At 32.5% G+C, this 17,128-nt stretch overlaps 6 protein-coding genes across 6 annotated transcripts; all 6 read left to right on the plus strand. All coding sequences in view use genetic code 12, as the record gives it.

Annotated features, from left to right (window-relative positions):
- Nucleotides 1-191: 191 nt before the first annotated feature.
- GAP4 (Gap4p) lies at nt 192-1,961 on the plus strand (the record flags this gene model as incomplete). The annotated part of the gene is made up of 1 exon (XM_049404776.1): nt 192-1,961. The coding sequence occupies one exon, from the start codon at nt 192-194 to the stop codon at nt 1,959-1,961; it is 1,770 nt and encodes a 589-aa protein (XP_049265697.1).
- A 1,320-nt stretch (nt 1,962-3,281) lies between these two features.
- J8A68_001154 (uncharacterized protein) lies at nt 3,282-5,051 on the plus strand (the record flags this gene model as incomplete). The annotated part of the gene is made up of 1 exon (XM_049404777.1): nt 3,282-5,051. One exon carries the CDS (start codon nt 3,282-3,284, stop codon nt 5,049-5,051), a length of 1,770 nt encoding a protein of 589 aa, XP_049265698.1.
- A 778-nt stretch (nt 5,052-5,829) lies between these two features.
- On the plus strand, nt 5,830-7,452 carry DHH1 (DExD/H-box ATP-dependent RNA helicase; the record flags this gene model as incomplete). The annotated part of the gene is made up of 1 exon (XM_049404778.1): nt 5,830-7,452. The coding sequence occupies one exon, from the start codon at nt 5,830-5,832 to the stop codon at nt 7,450-7,452; it is 1,623 nt and encodes a 540-aa protein (XP_049265699.1).
- Nucleotides 7,453-8,590: 1,138 nt separating this feature from the next.
- Nucleotides 8,591-10,180, plus strand: ADE4 (amidophosphoribosyltransferase; the record flags this gene model as incomplete). The annotated part of the gene is made up of 1 exon (XM_049404779.1): nt 8,591-10,180. One exon carries the CDS (start codon nt 8,591-8,593, stop codon nt 10,178-10,180), a length of 1,590 nt encoding a protein of 529 aa, XP_049265700.1.
- A 1,766-nt stretch (nt 10,181-11,946) lies between these two features.
- Nucleotides 11,947-12,969, plus strand: VRG4 (GDP-mannose transporter; the record flags this gene model as incomplete). The annotated part of the gene is made up of 1 exon (XM_049404781.1): nt 11,947-12,969. One exon carries the CDS (start codon nt 11,947-11,949, stop codon nt 12,967-12,969), a length of 1,023 nt encoding a protein of 340 aa, XP_049265701.1.
- A 1,058-nt stretch (nt 12,970-14,027) lies between these two features.
- J8A68_001158 (importin-alpha export receptor) lies at nt 14,028-16,982 on the plus strand (the record flags this gene model as incomplete). The annotated part of the gene is made up of 2 exons (XM_049404782.1): nt 14,028-15,557; nt 15,612-16,982. The coding sequence occupies 2 exons, from the start codon at nt 14,028-14,030 to the stop codon at nt 16,980-16,982; spliced, it is 2,901 nt and encodes a 966-aa protein (XP_049265702.1).
- Between the last annotated feature and the right edge of the window lie 146 nt (nt 16,983-17,128).

Below are 17,128 nucleotides of genomic sequence, written 5' to 3' on the forward strand. Positions count from 1 at the left end.
GATCCCGATGTAACATTGAATTGGTTATCTGCCCTTACATATGTGATGACGCCGTTTTATTATAGGACTTTGCCTTCATTTTTCTTAGAAGCTCTGTTTGGTCTTTTTTATAAATCAAGTTTGCCGATGAACAATTCTTAAATCGATAGCTATTCATTTTTTGCTTTTAGAAAACAGATCCCTAAAGAACTATGGCTGCAAATGGGACAAAATCCGAAGACTCACTTCGTCCCTACAAAACAACTAAAGATTCAGCTTATGCTAATGATATAGAGCCACTATATACAATACAAGATGAAGGGTCTAAGTCTAATCCAATTTCAACATTCATTGACTCATTCAAACCACTTGAATTCGACGAAGAAGAATATGAGGTATCAAACTTAACACCAACTGAAAGAATTGAAATAGCGACAGCAAGACATCCACTTGCAAGAAAATTAAAATCAAGACATTTACAAATGATAGCGATTGGAGGGTCTATTGGTACTGGATTGTTTGTTGGGTCAGGATATGCACTCGCAAATGGTGGTCCAGCTGCTGTGCTTATTGGATATACCATTGTTGGATATGCATTGCTTTGTGTGGTGTTTGCATTGGGTGAAATGTCAGTTCAGTTCCCGGTATCGGGATCATTCAACGCGTTTTTCTCAAGGTTTGTGGATCCAAGTTGGGGATTTGCTTTGGGGATAATGTACGCTTGTTCGTGGATGATTTCATATCCTTCTGAATTGATTGCTTGTGCATTGACTGTACAATATTGGAATACCGAAATTAATGGGGCTGTTTGGATAGCTGTATTCTGGTCAGTGATAGCTATCATTAATCTATTTGGGGTCAAGGGGTTTGCAGAGGTAGAATTTGTATTATCGCTTATCAAAGTCCTAGCTGTCATTCTATTCATTATAGTGTCTATTACTATTATATGTGGTGTTGGAGATCAAGGATATAGAGGAGGAAGATATTGGCATGATCCAGGTGCATTCAATCACGGTTTCAAAGGCGTATGTTCAGTGTTTGTAAGTGCAGCTTTCAGTTTTGGCGGGATTGAATTGGTGGCCCTAACTGCTGCCGAGACTGAAAATCCTCGAAAATCATTGCCAAAAGCTACCAAACAAGTATTTTGGAGAATCTTCATATTTTACATAATGACAGCTATTGTCATTGGTTGTCTCGTCCCTTATACAAACCCACTTTTGTTGAATGGAGACGGAATTTCTGCATCTCCGTTTGTGATTGCTATAACTGCGGGAGGTATAAATGTCCTACCTCATGTCATGAATGCTGTTATCTTGCTTGCAGTTGTCTCTGTCGGAAATGCATCGGTATACGGTTTCAGTCGTTCATTATGTTCACTAGCTGCTCAAGGTCTCGTCCCTTCCATTTTTGGTTATATTGACAAAGCTGGAAGGCCGATTGTTTCAGTTGCATTTATAAAAGTGGTGGGATTATTGGGATTCTTGGTCATTAGTGAAAATGAATCAATAGTATTTACATGGTTCTTCTCGGTGTGTTCATTAGCAGCATTTTTTACATGGGCCGCAATTTGTTTTACTCATTTACGTTGGAGATGGGCCCTTGATGCACAAGGTAGATCATTGGATGAAGTGGCTTTTGTTTCACCCATGGGGACCTGGGGATCATATTCTGGTCTAATTATATTGGGATTAATTGTCATGGGAGAAATTTGGGTTTCTATTTGGCCAATTGGGTCTTCGTCAGCAAATGTTGTTCAATTTTGGCAGAACTGTCTTTCATTACCAATATTGATATTGATGATTGTAGGTCATAAAACCTATTATGGAACTTGGGGACAATTGATGGTTAATTTGGAAGAAGTTGATTTAGATTCTGGTAGGAGTGAACTCAATGTTGAGCAATTGAAACAGGAAATTGCTGATGAAAGGGCAGAACTAAGAGAAATGCCTCTCTGGAAACGTATATACAAATTTTGGTGTTGAAATACAAATAGCTTATAGTTGAGTTCTTTCGGTGTAGAGGATCTGCTAGGTATTCCTCGAAGTTGCTCCCATATCTTCATGAAAAATGGAACTTATAGAAATAAATTTGGGTAATTGCATGAAGCTCCTGTATCATCAAAGAATTGGGACCAGACCTGTCAGATTAATGACATTATCCAACAAGTATAGTAAGTATTGCCATATAGACTTAATTTTACAACCAAGAGAAAATACTGTTAGATTTGAGCACGGAATAAGCTTGACCAATAATTTGATTGTCAAAATAAATCAGGACAGTGTACTTCCTAAACTTCTGCTCCTGCAATCATCTCTTGTAGTATTAAGACACAGCTGGATAATCCGTAACAAAGTAAATTTAGATAAGATACTTTCTATTGGATAATAATCCGTTAATATTTACCGAAATTGGCTTTGAAAATCTGATTACTCAACAACTTTTCAGCAATGGAGATTCTCTAATTCTTGCAATCTTTTGTTGTTTTTGCAAATTAATAGCAAAATCAAACAGTGCACAAAGCGAACTCGTCTAAATTCGAAACAATTCGAAGTCTTATTCTCAATTAATGTAGAAACCAAAAGAAGGAAAGGCATAATAATGATCATACTGCAAGTGAAGGAAAGAGACTATAACAGCGTTTGCTCCCGAGTATTCTAAAATGCCTTTCGTTTTATTGACGTGCAGTGAGACCTGTCCACAGTTATGTCGTGTAGTTGATTTGAAAAGGGGAAGGCCCACATCGTTAGAACTTTCCAAATTTCATTGCTTTTTAGTATTTGTATAATTCAGACCTGTCTATAATCAAGCCCCTGCATCGTAAAATTGTGACTTCCTTTGTAAGAGGGTAACAAATATTTGAAAATCTCTTCGAACAGGTAGATTTGTCTAGGGGATTTTCCCCGATGATTGCCAACCGTAAACTTCCGATCTAGAACACCACTGGTTGCGCAATGTCTTGCGTAATACACGGGACCTATTTCTACACCTTTGAAGTTAAACTTTATTACCCAATTTGATAAGAGGCTTTTAAAACAGAAAACCACAAAATCTTAAACTACAGCCACATTTAGGAATAAAACATAAAGAGAGGCCAAAACACCAAGTCAACTTTTGCCGGGTTGCAAATTACCCGAAAAAACAATGGATGCAAAATTTTCACCAGAAAGTTTAAATAAAGAGAGATGAAAGTTTACCCGCCTGTCTTTAGAATCAATCTTTTATATATAAATTACTTTTCGTTGTCCATCTGAATCAATTAGAATTAGTTTTTTCTAAAGGTATCCAAAGGGTCGAAGACAACCATGGACTACGAAAAACAACAACGCCCTCAGTATGCCAAGGGCCCAAGCTATGGCGAAACTGAAACCTACCATTCCACATCTCAGGAAAGTTATAATTCCCCAACTCCAGCACCAACTCCTCAAGGCGCCTTCGCCCGCTTCATTGATTCGTTCAAACCAATGGACTTAGAAGAAGAAGGCTATGATCCAAGTGAATTAAATCTTACGCAAAGAACAGTCATTGCGACCTCCAAGCATCCATTAGCACAGAAATTAAAAGCAAGACATTTACAAATGATTGCTATTGGTGGGTCTATAGGTACTGGTCTATTTGTTGGTTCTGGGTGGGCCTTATATGCTGGAGGACCTGGATTTTTGCTTCTTGGGTATTTGATAATTGGGTATTGTTTATTATGTGTCATGTATGCTTTGGGTGAATTATCTGTCCAGTTCCCAGTTTCCGGATCTTTTAATGCATTCTTTTCTAGGTTTGTTGATCCTAGTTGGGGTTTTACTTTGGGTATAATGTATGCTTGTTCTTGGATTGTGTCATATCCTTCGGAATTAATTGCTGCATCGATGACTATTGGCTATTGGAATAAACTGATAAATCCTGCTCTTTGGGTTGCGATCTTTTATGTGTTCATCGCTAGTGTCAATTTATTTGGTGTCAAGGGTTATGGCGAAGTTGAATTTGTATTATCTATTGTTAAGATTATTGCTGTTTTTGGATTTATCATTTGTGGTATTTGTGTGATTGCTGGTGCTGGAGATGGCGGTTATATAGGTGGAAAGTATTGGCATAATCCAGGTGCTTTCAACAATGGTTTAAAAGGTCTTTGTACTGTTTTTATTACATCTGCTTTTAGTTTTGGTGGTATTGAATTGGTAGCTTTAGCTGCTGCTGAATCAGTCAATCCAAGAAAGGCATTACCTAAAGCTACTAAGCAAGTTTTCTGGAGAATCTTTCTTTTCTATATTTTAACTGCAATTGTCATTGGTAGTTTAGTTCCATACACAAATCCTGATTTACTTAGTGGTGATGGACCAACAGCATCACCATTTGTTATTGCTCTTTATGAAGCAGGTATTAAAGTTGCGCCCAGTATTATGAACGGAACCATTCTTGCAGCTGTTGTGTCAGTTGGTAATTCTTCGGTCTATGGGTCTCTGAGAACATTGTGTTCTTTAGCAGCACAAGGGTTATTGCCTAAAATTGTAGCCTATGTTGACAAACGTGGGAGACCACTCGTTGCTATCATGATTTCAAATGCAGTTGGATTATTAGGATTTTTGGTTGTTAATGAAAATCAAGGGGAAGTCTTTACTTGGTTTTATTCTGTATGTTCATTATCTGCTTTCTTTACTTGGGGATTCATCTGTTTCACCCATATTAGATGGAGGCTGGCTCTTAACGCACAAGGTAGAACTTTAGATGAAGTTGCCTTTGTTTCTCCATTCGGTATTGTTGGCTCCTATAGTGGTATGTTAATTTTGGCATTTGTAATAGGAGGTGAGATTTGGACGGCAATTTATCCAATTGGATCAGATACACCCCAAATTGTTACATTCTTTCAATATTGTCTTTCTTTACCATTGTTGCTTATTATTTTTGCCATTCATAAAACTGTGTGTGGTTGGAGATCATTTATGGTAAGTTTGGAAGATATTGATTTGGATACTGGGAGAAGAGATGTTGATATTCAACAACTTAGATTTGAAATTGCTGAGGAGAAGCGACTTTTGCAAGAAAGGTCAATCTTTTATAGAATTTACAACTTCTTTTGTTAAACGTTAGTAGAATATATTTGGTATAGAATTTATACAAATATATATACAAACTAAACGATATTCTAAGTAAAACTTTATAAATGTAATATAATCCCAATTCGATGTTAATCATTTCTTTCGGCTGAGTCTCGTTTCTTAAATCTCAATAAAGTAAACCCCATTGCAACAGGAATCGCCTGTGATTTATGAAACCCTTTTGAAAGTAAAGTAATTTGGCTGCAAAATAAGGTTTTACTTCCGGGTAATATAAACAAACAAAGGTCGTGTACTTTGCATTAAATTGTAATTTTTTTTTATCAAAATTAAATTAATTTTTGATCCAATTGAACGAACAAAAAATTTTTCTTTCCTTTCGCACTCCAATTTCTATCCCCTTAAAAACTATCAAAGAACTTAAGAACCATTATTACAAACTACATCCCCTATACACAACAACCCCCCTTGAACTTTTATTACAATACAACAAAGTATCTTAAAACTTCCAACCAACACACACAAACAGACTTGCAAATAATCACACTCGTGTCTTATTGTTATCATTTATTAGAAGTAAAAGAGAATACTTAACATTTCAACATCCGTTCATATCAATTCAATTATTACGACGGCATTTCAAGTATCATAATCAAAGTTAACGAAGAGAAAGTCAAATATAGAAATTTCATTCAAATCACAATCTGTTCCTATATAACATCAAATTTTGTATTATTAAAAATCCCTTATAAATAAATAAATTTACTTTAAGAACTATATATATCATAAACAAATCATAATCAATATGTCTGATCAAAATTGGAAACAGAATTTAAATCTTCCAGCTAGAGATACTAGACCACAAACAGAAGATGTTTTAAATACAAAAGGAAAAACATTTGAAGAATTCAATTTAAAACGAGAATTATTAATGGGGATCTTTGAAGCAGGATTTGAAAAACCTTCACCCATTCAAGAAGAATCAATCCCCATGGCATTAGCAGGTAGAGATATATTAGCAAGAGCTAAGAATGGTACTGGTAAAACTGCATCATTTGTCATTCCTTGTTTACAACAAATTAAACCAAAATTAAATAAAATTCAAGCATTAATTTTAGTTCCAACTAGAGAGTTGGCATTACAAACTTCACAAGTTGTTAGAACATTGGGTAAACATTTAGGTATTCAATGTATGGTTACCACGGGTGGTACTTCCTTAAGAGATGATATCGTTAGATTAAATGATCCTGTTCATATATTAGTTGGTACTCCTGGTAGAGTTTTAGATTTGGCATCTAGAAAAGTGGTTGATTTATCTGAATGTCCAGTGTTTGTAATGGATGAAGCTGATAAAATGTTATCAAGAGAATTTAAAGGTATAATTGAACAAATTTTAGAATTTTTCCCGGAAAATAGACAAGCATTATTATTTTCAGCAACTTTCCCATTGGCAGTTAAATCATTTATGGATCAGCATTTAAATAAACCTTATGAAATTAATTTAATGGATGAATTAACTTTAAGAGGTATTTCACAATTTTATGCTTTTGTTGAAGAAAAACAAAAATTACATTGTTTAAACACTTTATTTAGTAAATTACAAATCAATCAATCAATTATATTTTGTAATTCAACAAATAGAGTTGAATTATTAGCTAAAAAAATTACAGAATTAGGATATTCATGTTATTATTCTCATGCAAAAATGCCTCAACAAGCTAGAAATAAAGTTTTCCATGAATTTAGACAAGGAAAAGTTCGTAATTTAGTTTGTTCCGATTTATTAACCAGAGGTATTGATATTCAAGCAGTTAATGTTGTTATTAATTTTGATTTCCCCAAAACTGCTGAAACTTATTTACATAGAATTGGTCGTTCTGGTAGATTTGGTCATTTAGGTTTAGCCATTAATTTAATGAGTTGGAATGATCGATATTCATTATATAAAATTGAACAAGAATTAGGTACTGAAATTAAACCAATTCCTGCTGTTATTGATAAGAAATTATATGTTGCTGAAAATGAAGATGCGGTTCCAAGACCATTTAGAATTGATGAATTACCAAAAGGTAATTCTACCGTACATGGTAAAGGTTATGAATATAAGGGACAACCTGAACAACATCAACAGCAACAACACCTGCAACATCATACTCCACAGCAACAACAGCTGTCTCCTGGATCTGCGCAAGCGACCCCTTCACATGCAGGTACTCCCCAACAACAGCAACCGCAACAACCACAAGCTCCTGTACAACAGATACCAGGACAATATGCGCCACAAGCTGTCCCATCTCCACAATATAACGGATATCCATACCAACAACATGTCCCACAACAATTTGCAGGATATCAACCCCAACAATATAACCAGTATCAACCACAACAACAGCCTCCCCAACAACAACCAGCACAACAATATCAATAGAGTTATGAACTACTAGAACAATACCATATCACAAACATCGACACATGCTATTTTCCTTTTGCTTTGTTTATTATTATGTTTTTTGCCATGTTTTTGCCAATGCGTGTGTGACTGAGAATTAGTGTCACCACCATTTTTGAGTTTATTATTTTTATATTATGTTTTTGATAACTTGTTTCGATTGAATTAGAAGTTTCATTTTTATGTGTGTATATTATATAGCAAGTGTGTGAATGTGATGTGAGAGATATGGTTTGGTATTACTGTTTTTTTATGTTTATACTGTTATATGTGTTTTGTTATTATTACTTGGAGTTTTTCACGCTATAATTTTTTTTATTATTGTTATTATTTTAAGTATTGGGTATTATTGTTGATAGAGACTGGTTTTGAATACGACAATGTCATGATGTTGATGAATTGTTTTTTTTTAGAAGAAGAGGAGAGGTAGGATGAGATGAGATGAAGTGAGTTGTGTTTTTGATGAATGGTTGCAAAAACGGGTGTGAAGTGAATTTTTCATAAATGATTTAGATTTTTTTTTGGTGTGTCCCCCATCCACAGGGCATACTTTTTTTATTTGAATCTTATTTATGAATGCTATGTAGTTGTACATTAAATAGAGAGATTTGTATAGTTTAAAGAAGATGAACCCTATTTGATGTATTAAAGATTTACTCTAAAAGATTGTAGAATGGAATATCTCACAAAACTGGCATGTACCATGTAATTAGACCGCGGCATCAAAGATTTGACTCTGCAGTTGATTAATTCACAAAATCTTAAATTGGCTTGTTTGAATCGTTATCTAATTTGACTTCGGTTGAGTCAACCATCAAATGATTGACACTCTTCTCCAGTAAACTATAAACATGAATAAACAGTATTGGACGGTAAGACTGAGAATAATAAATGTCGCTCCTCATCGTAAATATGTCGTTAAAGGTCTTAGTAAATCCAAAAAGAAAAGAAATTTCATAAAATAAAATTTTCTAAGGTCACAAAAAATTTTCATTGCAAGATTTTTTTTTTTTTTGGCATCGCTTTACAAATTTATATCTTCTTCTCTTCTTCTTAAGATTCATATTCTTCACCCTTTTTCAAAAGCTTTTCTTTGTATTATTAATCCCAAAACAACATGTGTGGTATCTTAGGTGTAGTCGTTGCTGACCAACGTAAAAACGTAGCTGCCGAATTATTCGAAGGTGCTATGTTTTTACAACATAGAGGTCAAGATGCAGCCGGTATAGTTACTTGTGGATCAGGAGGACGATTCTATCAATGTAAAGGAAACGGTATGGCTCGTGATGTTTTCACCCAATCCAGAATGAATAATCTTGTTGGAAATATGGGGATTTGTCATTTACGTTACCCTACTGCTGGTTCAAGTGCTGGAAGTGAAGCACAACCATTTTATGTCAATTCACCATATGGGATCACTTTGAGTCATAATGGTAATTTAGTCAATTCTATTGAATTAAAACAACATTTGGATGAAGTTGTTCATCGTCATATTAATACTGATTCTGATTCTGAATTATTGATTAATATCTTTGCTGCTGAATTGGATAAATTTAATAAATCAAGAGTTAATAATGCTGATGTGTTTTCGGCTTTAACTGGAACTATGAATATGATTAGAGGGGCATATGCTTGTGTTGCCATGTTAGCAGGGTATGGTATTATCGGATTCCGTGATCCAAATGGTATTAGACCACTTTTATTTGGTGAAAGAGTGAATTCAGATGGTAAGAAGGATTATATGTTAGCTTCTGAATCGGTTGTATTAAAAGCTCATGGATTTCATAAATTTAGGGATATTCATCCTGGTGAAGCTGTTATTATTAGAAAAGATGGTCTTGAACCTGAATTCAAACAAGTAGTTGAACCAAAGACTTTTTCACCTGATATTTTCGAATATGTTTATTTCGCCAGACCTGATTCTGTCCTTGATGGTGTTTCTGTATATAGATCAAGAATTGAAATGGGTATTAAATTGGCTGCAAAGATCCAACAAACTTTGTCCAAAGAAGAAACTATTGATGTTATTATTCCTGTTCCTGACACTGCCAGAACTTCAGCATTCCAATGTGCAGTTAGTTTGAATGTTCCATATCGTGAAGGATTCATTAAGAATAGATATATCGGTAGAACTTTCATCATGCCTGATCAACAAGAAAGAAGATCATCAGTTCGTAGAAAATTAAATGCTATGGAATCAGAATTCCAAAATAAGAATGTTTTATTGGTGGATGATTCTATTGTTAGAGGTACTACTTCAAAAGAAATCGTTGCCATGGCTAGAGAAGCCGGTGCCAAGAAAGTATATTTCGCATCTTGTGCCCCACCTATTAGATTCAATCATATATATGGTATTGATTTAGCCGATACCAAAGCCTTAGTTGGTTTCAATCGTGATGAAGATGAAATTGCCAGTGTAATTGGTGCTGATAAAGTCATATATCAAGACTTAGCCGATTTAGTTGATTGTTGTAAATCAGCAACCATAAATGATTTTGAAGTTGGTGTTTTCACTGGACAATATATTACTGGGGTTGAAGATAATTATTTACAAGAATTGGAAAAGATTAGAGCTCAAAATCAAAGAATAAAAGATCAAAGAAGTAGAGGATTGAGTATTGATGCATGTATTGATCAAGATGATCTTATTGATGTCAAGGCAGAAGTTGATATTAGTATGTATAACAGAGGTGATTACAATGATTGAGTGGTTCAGTCAATGCCTCTATGTGTTCCATCCATCCCAAAAAGACTTTTAGCATACATTTTTATTTTTATGCATTTATTACATGTACTTGTATAGTTATATTATTATTATAGATATTTTATTATTTTGTTTCTTTGTGTTTTAATTTTAACGTTATTTTATGATTATTAGTTAGTTTGTTGTTGAATTGGGGATTCTCTATGAGAATGATAAATGTGAATACATCTACACGGTCTGTTCCGGGCAGTTGTTCCGGAGACGGAAGATCTTTGTGGAAACATGGATAGAGGCTTTTGCACCCAAAAATAAAAAATTGGATTTGAATGAGATTTTTCGATATGAGAGAACGTTTTCATTTATTGTTCTGGAAGAATAATAATAATAATACAACTTTAAATTCACAGTGTTGTGATGGTTATCGGATTTGTAAGCTATGTTTCCTTTCTTCGACTAATACTTTATTTACTTCAATTACCTGACATGCATGATTACCCTAGTGGAAGTCAGATACCATACCAAATGGAAACCTCCTGTTTGTTTCAAGAGAGAACCGGTGAGTTATTAAAGCATATTCATCTGTAACTCCAGTAGCATCATAGTGGCTTTCTGTATCTTAGATCTTATCTTTGTGATTGTTAGATAGAAAGAAAAAAAACGCGTCTCATTAAAACATGGTTGATTGACTTTTTTTTATTATGTGCATAATTCTCAATTGTCTCTATTGTTTGGTTGAAATACAAGTATTAGTGTAACAATTAAATATTTATTAACGCATTTATTGAAAGAACACAAATATAAGAATATGATCATAAAACAAAAGAAATAAGACATAGGTATGGATATGATTGCTATTATATAATTTAAAGAAGCCATAGAAGAATAATTTTTGTGATTAGCCTTGGCTGTGAATGGTACAGTAAATAACCTTTTACTAAGGCAAACAATTAGTACCAATTTTGCAACTGTCATAGTTTATACAGTAGGTATACCGCCTAACAAGTTGCAGCTCAGGGGCTGAACAAGAACAACAGGCTGTTATCTTCGTACTATAAGCTATGCTTTTTTCTCCGAGGACACGACTTTTGATAGAACAACCCCGTTGGAAATAAACTGTAAATACGTAAAATCTAAAAATAATCTGTATTGTTGCAAATCTGTTTCATTGTTGAAAAGAATGTTTTACACGTTAGGAATGTCATATCTGTCTCATCCTTGATCTAATATGCCACGCTACTACTTTANTGTTTCATTGTTGAAAAGAATGTTTTACACGTTAGGAATGTCATATCTGTCTCATACTTGATACAACTTCTAATATGCCACGCTACTAATTTAAGCTTTAGATCCTACCTTGTGTCATAGGGGCTGACTCAAAAATTATATCTTTGAAGTGGCTAGTAATAGAGTGAAAAGAGATGAGTTTGAGACATAATTAAAGTTTTTTTTCAAAAGTGTAAAATTTCAGTTGCATTTCTTAGTTGTATTTTTTCTATTGTATTGAAATTTTCCGTCGTAATAAATTACAAAAATAAATAAAAATTGTGTCTGCATCCTTGTTGTTTTTTTTTTTTTTTTACGTGTCTGTTCTGGGAAATGTGTTCTTTTTTTTTCATTTAAAAGTAAAAGATTTTATTCATAACTTAAATTTTTTTTCTTTCTCATTTGGAAAACCCTTCTTTTTTATGGGAATACTTCTGGTTTATTTAGTTGGCCAAGTCTTATATCTAATTAACAAGAAATATCGAAAATCAACAACAACAGACACAATGGAAAAGTCAGGATCTCCCCTTCCAGTGATTGGACATAGTTTCTTTCATTCAATCACTAATAGTGGTCCAATATCAATTTTTGCATATTGTTTTTCATCAATTTTGATGACAGTTACAAACAAATATGTTCTTTCAGGTTTTAGTTTCAATTTGAACTTCTTCTTATTGGCAGTTCAATCTATGGTTTGTCTTTTTGTCATTGGTTCATTAAAAACATGTGGTATTATTACTTATAGACAGTTTAATAAAGATGAAGCTAAAAAATGGTCACCAATTGCATTTTTATTAGTTGCCATGATTTATACTTCATCAAAAGCTTTACAATATTTAAGTATTCCAGTTTATACCATTTTCAAGAATTTAACAATTATTTTAATTGCTTATGGTGAAGTTATTTGGTTTGGTGGTAAAGTTACTACTATGGCTTTGAGTTCATTCTTATTAATGGTTTTATCTTCAGTCATTGCTTACTATGGTGATAATGCTGCTGTCAAATCTCAGGATGATACTGTTGCCATGTATTTAGGATATTTCTGGATGTTTACCAATTGTTTTGCTTCAGCTGCATTTGTTTTAATTATGAGAAAAAGAATTAAGTTAACTAATTTTAAGGATTTTGATACCATGTATTATAATAACTTATTATCCGTGCCAATTTTATTAATTTGTTCATTTATCTTTGAAGATTGGTCATCTGATAATTTATCCCTTAATTTCCCTGCTGATAATAGATTTGTTACTATTTCTGCTATGGTTTTAAGTGGTGCTTCTTCAGTTGGTATTTCTTATTGTTCAGCCTGGTGTGTTAGAGTCACTTCCTCAACCACTTATTCTATGGTTGGTGCATTAAATAAATTACCAATTGCTCTTTCTGGATTGGTTTTCTTCAATGCTGTTGTTAATTTCTGGTCAGTTTCTTCAATTTTTGTTGGTTTTGGTGCTGGATTGGTTTATGCTGTTGCTAAACAAAAGCAACAAAAGGAATCTCAAGCTTTACCAACTCCAAATAATCATAAATAAATAAATTAGCATAAATTAAAGTACATTGTATGTTGCCTTGTATAATAATACATAAATTTGAAACAGCCAATATTGACCTTGTTACTTCCTTTCTTCAAATTCATGTTTTAGGACTATTTTTTTTTTAGTTTTATATATTTATCATTTATATTGCTTTTTCATATATTAGTCAAGTAGCAATGTTGTTTAATAGAAGGACTTAATATAATATCTAAAATTTTCAGTGAGTCTAATGGATTCATAACCATTACTCTTCGACAAGGGCTATTGATTCTCTTATGCATATACATTATCGTTAGAAACAGACTCGTCAATCTGGACGAACCATTTAGCGGGTTCCTAGTCACGATGGCTCTATAAATAATTACGTTAAAATCGAATTAAACGTTATCTACGATTGTGAAGCTTCATTTTTGCAAGATTTTAACAAAAAAATTCATGAATAGAAGTGTTTCACTTTTCTTCTTCTTTCCCTGATAATGGAATTTGACCGCTTGCGGTGGAACATAAAGTTAGCTAAAACATATTAATAACATTGAGTATAAACAATTGCTCAACCCGCTACATACAATGGGTTTTCAGGTTTCCTGCCAATTGTAGCAAGTGTATTTTTTAAATCTAACCACACCAATAGTTTGCTATTGGGTATATTTCAATCGCATTTACTGAGGAAAAGAGGCCCTAAAGAGAGCCCTGATCATCTGAGAAATACCTTGACTGTCTTATGTCCTTATATTTTTCATTTATTCGGGGGGGAGAGGAAGGGTATATGGATATGACTGTGAGTTGGTTGCAAAACTTTAAAATGCGACATTCATAAAATGTCTCGTTTCAATTGATTAATGTCGTCGGGATCTACTAAACAAGGAGAAGAAGAAAGAAGAAACAAGAAGAGGAGGGAAAAAAACATCTTGAAAAATTCGTTGCAAAACAAAGAAGTATACACAACATAACTCTCAATTGTTTTGAGGGATCTCAAATCTATAAATACCCCTAGCAGATCACATACCATCTGGTTGATTAGCTGACAGATACTAAGAGGATAAGGATAATACGGAATGGCAGAAAATACATTAACATCAATTCCAAAATATTTGGAACAATCACTTTCACCCCAATATGCAAAAGAAGCTGAAAAGTTATTAAGATCAATTGAATCACAACCAGGATTCTCAATAAATCTACTTCATGTAATCGCTTCCACGAATTTATCCCAATCGGTTAGATTGGCCGGTGCATTATTTTTCAAGAACTTAATTAAAAGAAAATGGGTTGATGAAGAAGGTAGTTATTTATTACCTATTGAAGATGTTAATAAGATCAAAGTGGAAATTCTTGATGTTATGATTGAATTACCTAATCAATTACAAGTTCAAATTGGTGAAGCAATTACTTTGATTGCTGAATGTGATTTCCCTCATAATTGGCCAAATTTAATTGATAATTTAGTTGGAAAACTTTCATTAACTGATTTTGTTAATAATAAAGCAATTTTATTAGTTTCACATTCTATCTTTAAGAAATGGCGTCCATTATTTCGATCTGATGAATTGTTTTTAGAAATTAAATTGGTATTAGAGAAATTTGTTGATCCATTTTTGAAATTGTTTGTTGAATTAGATTCATTAATTGATAAAAATAATGATAATCAAGCATTATTAAATATTTATTTTGATAATTTGTTATTATTAATTCAAATATATTATGATTTTAATTGTCAAGATATCCCTGAGTTTTTTGAAGATCATATGAATGAATTAATGACTATTATTCATAAATATTTAGTCTATACCAATCCATTATTAAGAAAGGATGATGAAGATGATGAAATTGAAGTATTAATTAAAGTTAAAACCGCTACTATAGAATTGGTTTTACTTTATGTCACAAGATATGCCGATGTTTTTGAACCATTGATTCAAACTTTTATAACTTCCATTTGGGAATTAGTCAATACTTATATTACCAAGCAACCAAAATATGATTTATTAGTTGTTAAAGCATTACAATTCTTAACATCAATTATTAAAATTCCAAACTATCAAGATTTATTCCAAAATGAAAATTCAATAAATGAAATCATTGAAAAAATTATATTACCAAATATTTATTTCCGAGAAATCGATGAAGAAGCCTTTGAAGATGAACCAATTAATTATGTTAGATCAGATTTGGAAGGATCAGATTTTGATTCAAGAAGAAAAAGTGCTACTGATTTCTTAAGAGAATTAAAAGAATTGAATAGTGAATTATTAACTAATTCCGTTATGAAATATGTTAACCAATTCTTATCAATGTCACAACAAGATTGGAAAAATAAAGATACGGCAATATATTTATTTAGTTCATTAGCTACAAAGGGGTCAGTTACAAATATTGGAGTCACTTCCACCAATGTATTAGTTGATGTTGTTAAGTTTTTCACTGATAATATTGCTAATGATTTAGTATCTCCATCCACTCATCCTATTTTACAAGTTGATGCTATCAAGTACATTTTTGTATTTAGAAATCAATTAACCAAAGAGCAACTTATTACCACAATACCATTATTAATAAATCATTTGAGTCCTCAAGCCAATCCAGTCGTATTCACATATTCAGCCTAGTGGTAACTTTTTGATAACCGGTACTGATTAAAGTCAGTTCTAGTATTAGGTCTTTTCAACAAGCATGATATTGAACCATATCTTACTGAGTTATTAACCAATTTATTCAATCTTATTTTAATTAATAATTCATCCCCAGAAAAATTGGCAGAAAATGAATTCTTAATTAAATGTTTAATGAGGATTTTATATACAGCTGAAGATTCTTTGATCACAAGATTACCAATTATTGAGCAATTATTACAGATTTTAAGAGTAACTGCTAAAAACCCTTCCAACCCCAAATTTTCTCATTATGTATTTGAATCATTAGGATTATTAATTAAATTCGGATTATCAAATATCAAAGAATATATTGAATTAATTATCCCAGCATTATTAGAAATTTTGGGTGAGGATGTTCAAGAATTCGTTCCATATACTTTCCAAATCTTGGCATTCTTATTGGAAAATTATCCAAGATCAAATGGATTACCTGATACTTATAGAAATTTGATTCCACCATTACTTTCAACTTCAGTTTGGGCATTTAGAGGGAATATTCCTGGGATTACTAGATTATTGATTGCTATTTTGGAACATGATCCTTCAACTTTCATAGCTAGTCAAGATAGTTTGACTCCTTTATTGGGAGTTTTCCAAAAATTAATTGCATCTAAGGTTAATGATGCCTATGGATTTGATTTATTACAATCTATTTTGTTGAATATTCCATTTACTGCATTACAACCACATATTAGAACAATTGGTCAATTATTATTGAGAAGATTACAAGATTCAAGAACGGATAAATTTGTAAAACGATTAGTTGTATTTTTGAATACATTGGCTACTATTTCATTAAATTCAAGTGGAGAAACATTTATAAATTCAGAATCTTTGAATGGAGATTTCCCAATTAATTTAATTGATTCTGTTCAACAAGGAGTTTTCCAACAGATTTATAAATCTTTTATATTACCAATTTCAGGAACTTTATCGAATTTACAAGATAAGAAAATTGTAAATGTTGGATTATCCCAATTACTTATTTCACAATCTTTCAGTTCAAATTATCAAATGTTGATTGTTCCTACTATTGAGCAATTAGCCCAAAACTTGGATTCTTATGAAGGAATAAATAAAGCACTCACTGGATCAAGTGCCGGAGCAGCAGTTCCACATGCGGGTGGTCCGGCAGCTCCAATCAATGAATTAGATTTGGATTTATCTGCATTCGGATCCCATTTCTCCAAGATTGTATCCATTAGTAATGTTTCATTTGATCCTGTGTCAAGTATTAAGAGTAATGATTTTGAATCGATCAAATTGGCAATTTTTACAAATATCAAACATATCCCCGTTGAATATTTAAACCAATTAAGTCGGGAATCTCAATCTATTTTAAAGAAGTTGGGATTATAAGATACATAAAGAAGTACCTCCCTCTGTATTTTGTTTAGAAAGTTATTTGTATAATAATCATAATACATAATTAACATTAATTGTCAATAAAAGACTAAACAAATCTAATTGTAAAAGACAAACTGAAATATCAAATAATAAAATCA

Source organism: Hemisphaericaspora subhashii (assembly GCF_019202705.1).
Source record: "Hemisphaericaspora subhashii strain CBS 10753 chromosome Unknown scaffold2, whole genome shotgun sequence".
Taxonomy (NCBI): Eukaryota; Fungi; Ascomycota; class Pichiomycetes; order Serinales; family Debaryomycetaceae; genus Hemisphaericaspora; species Hemisphaericaspora subhashii.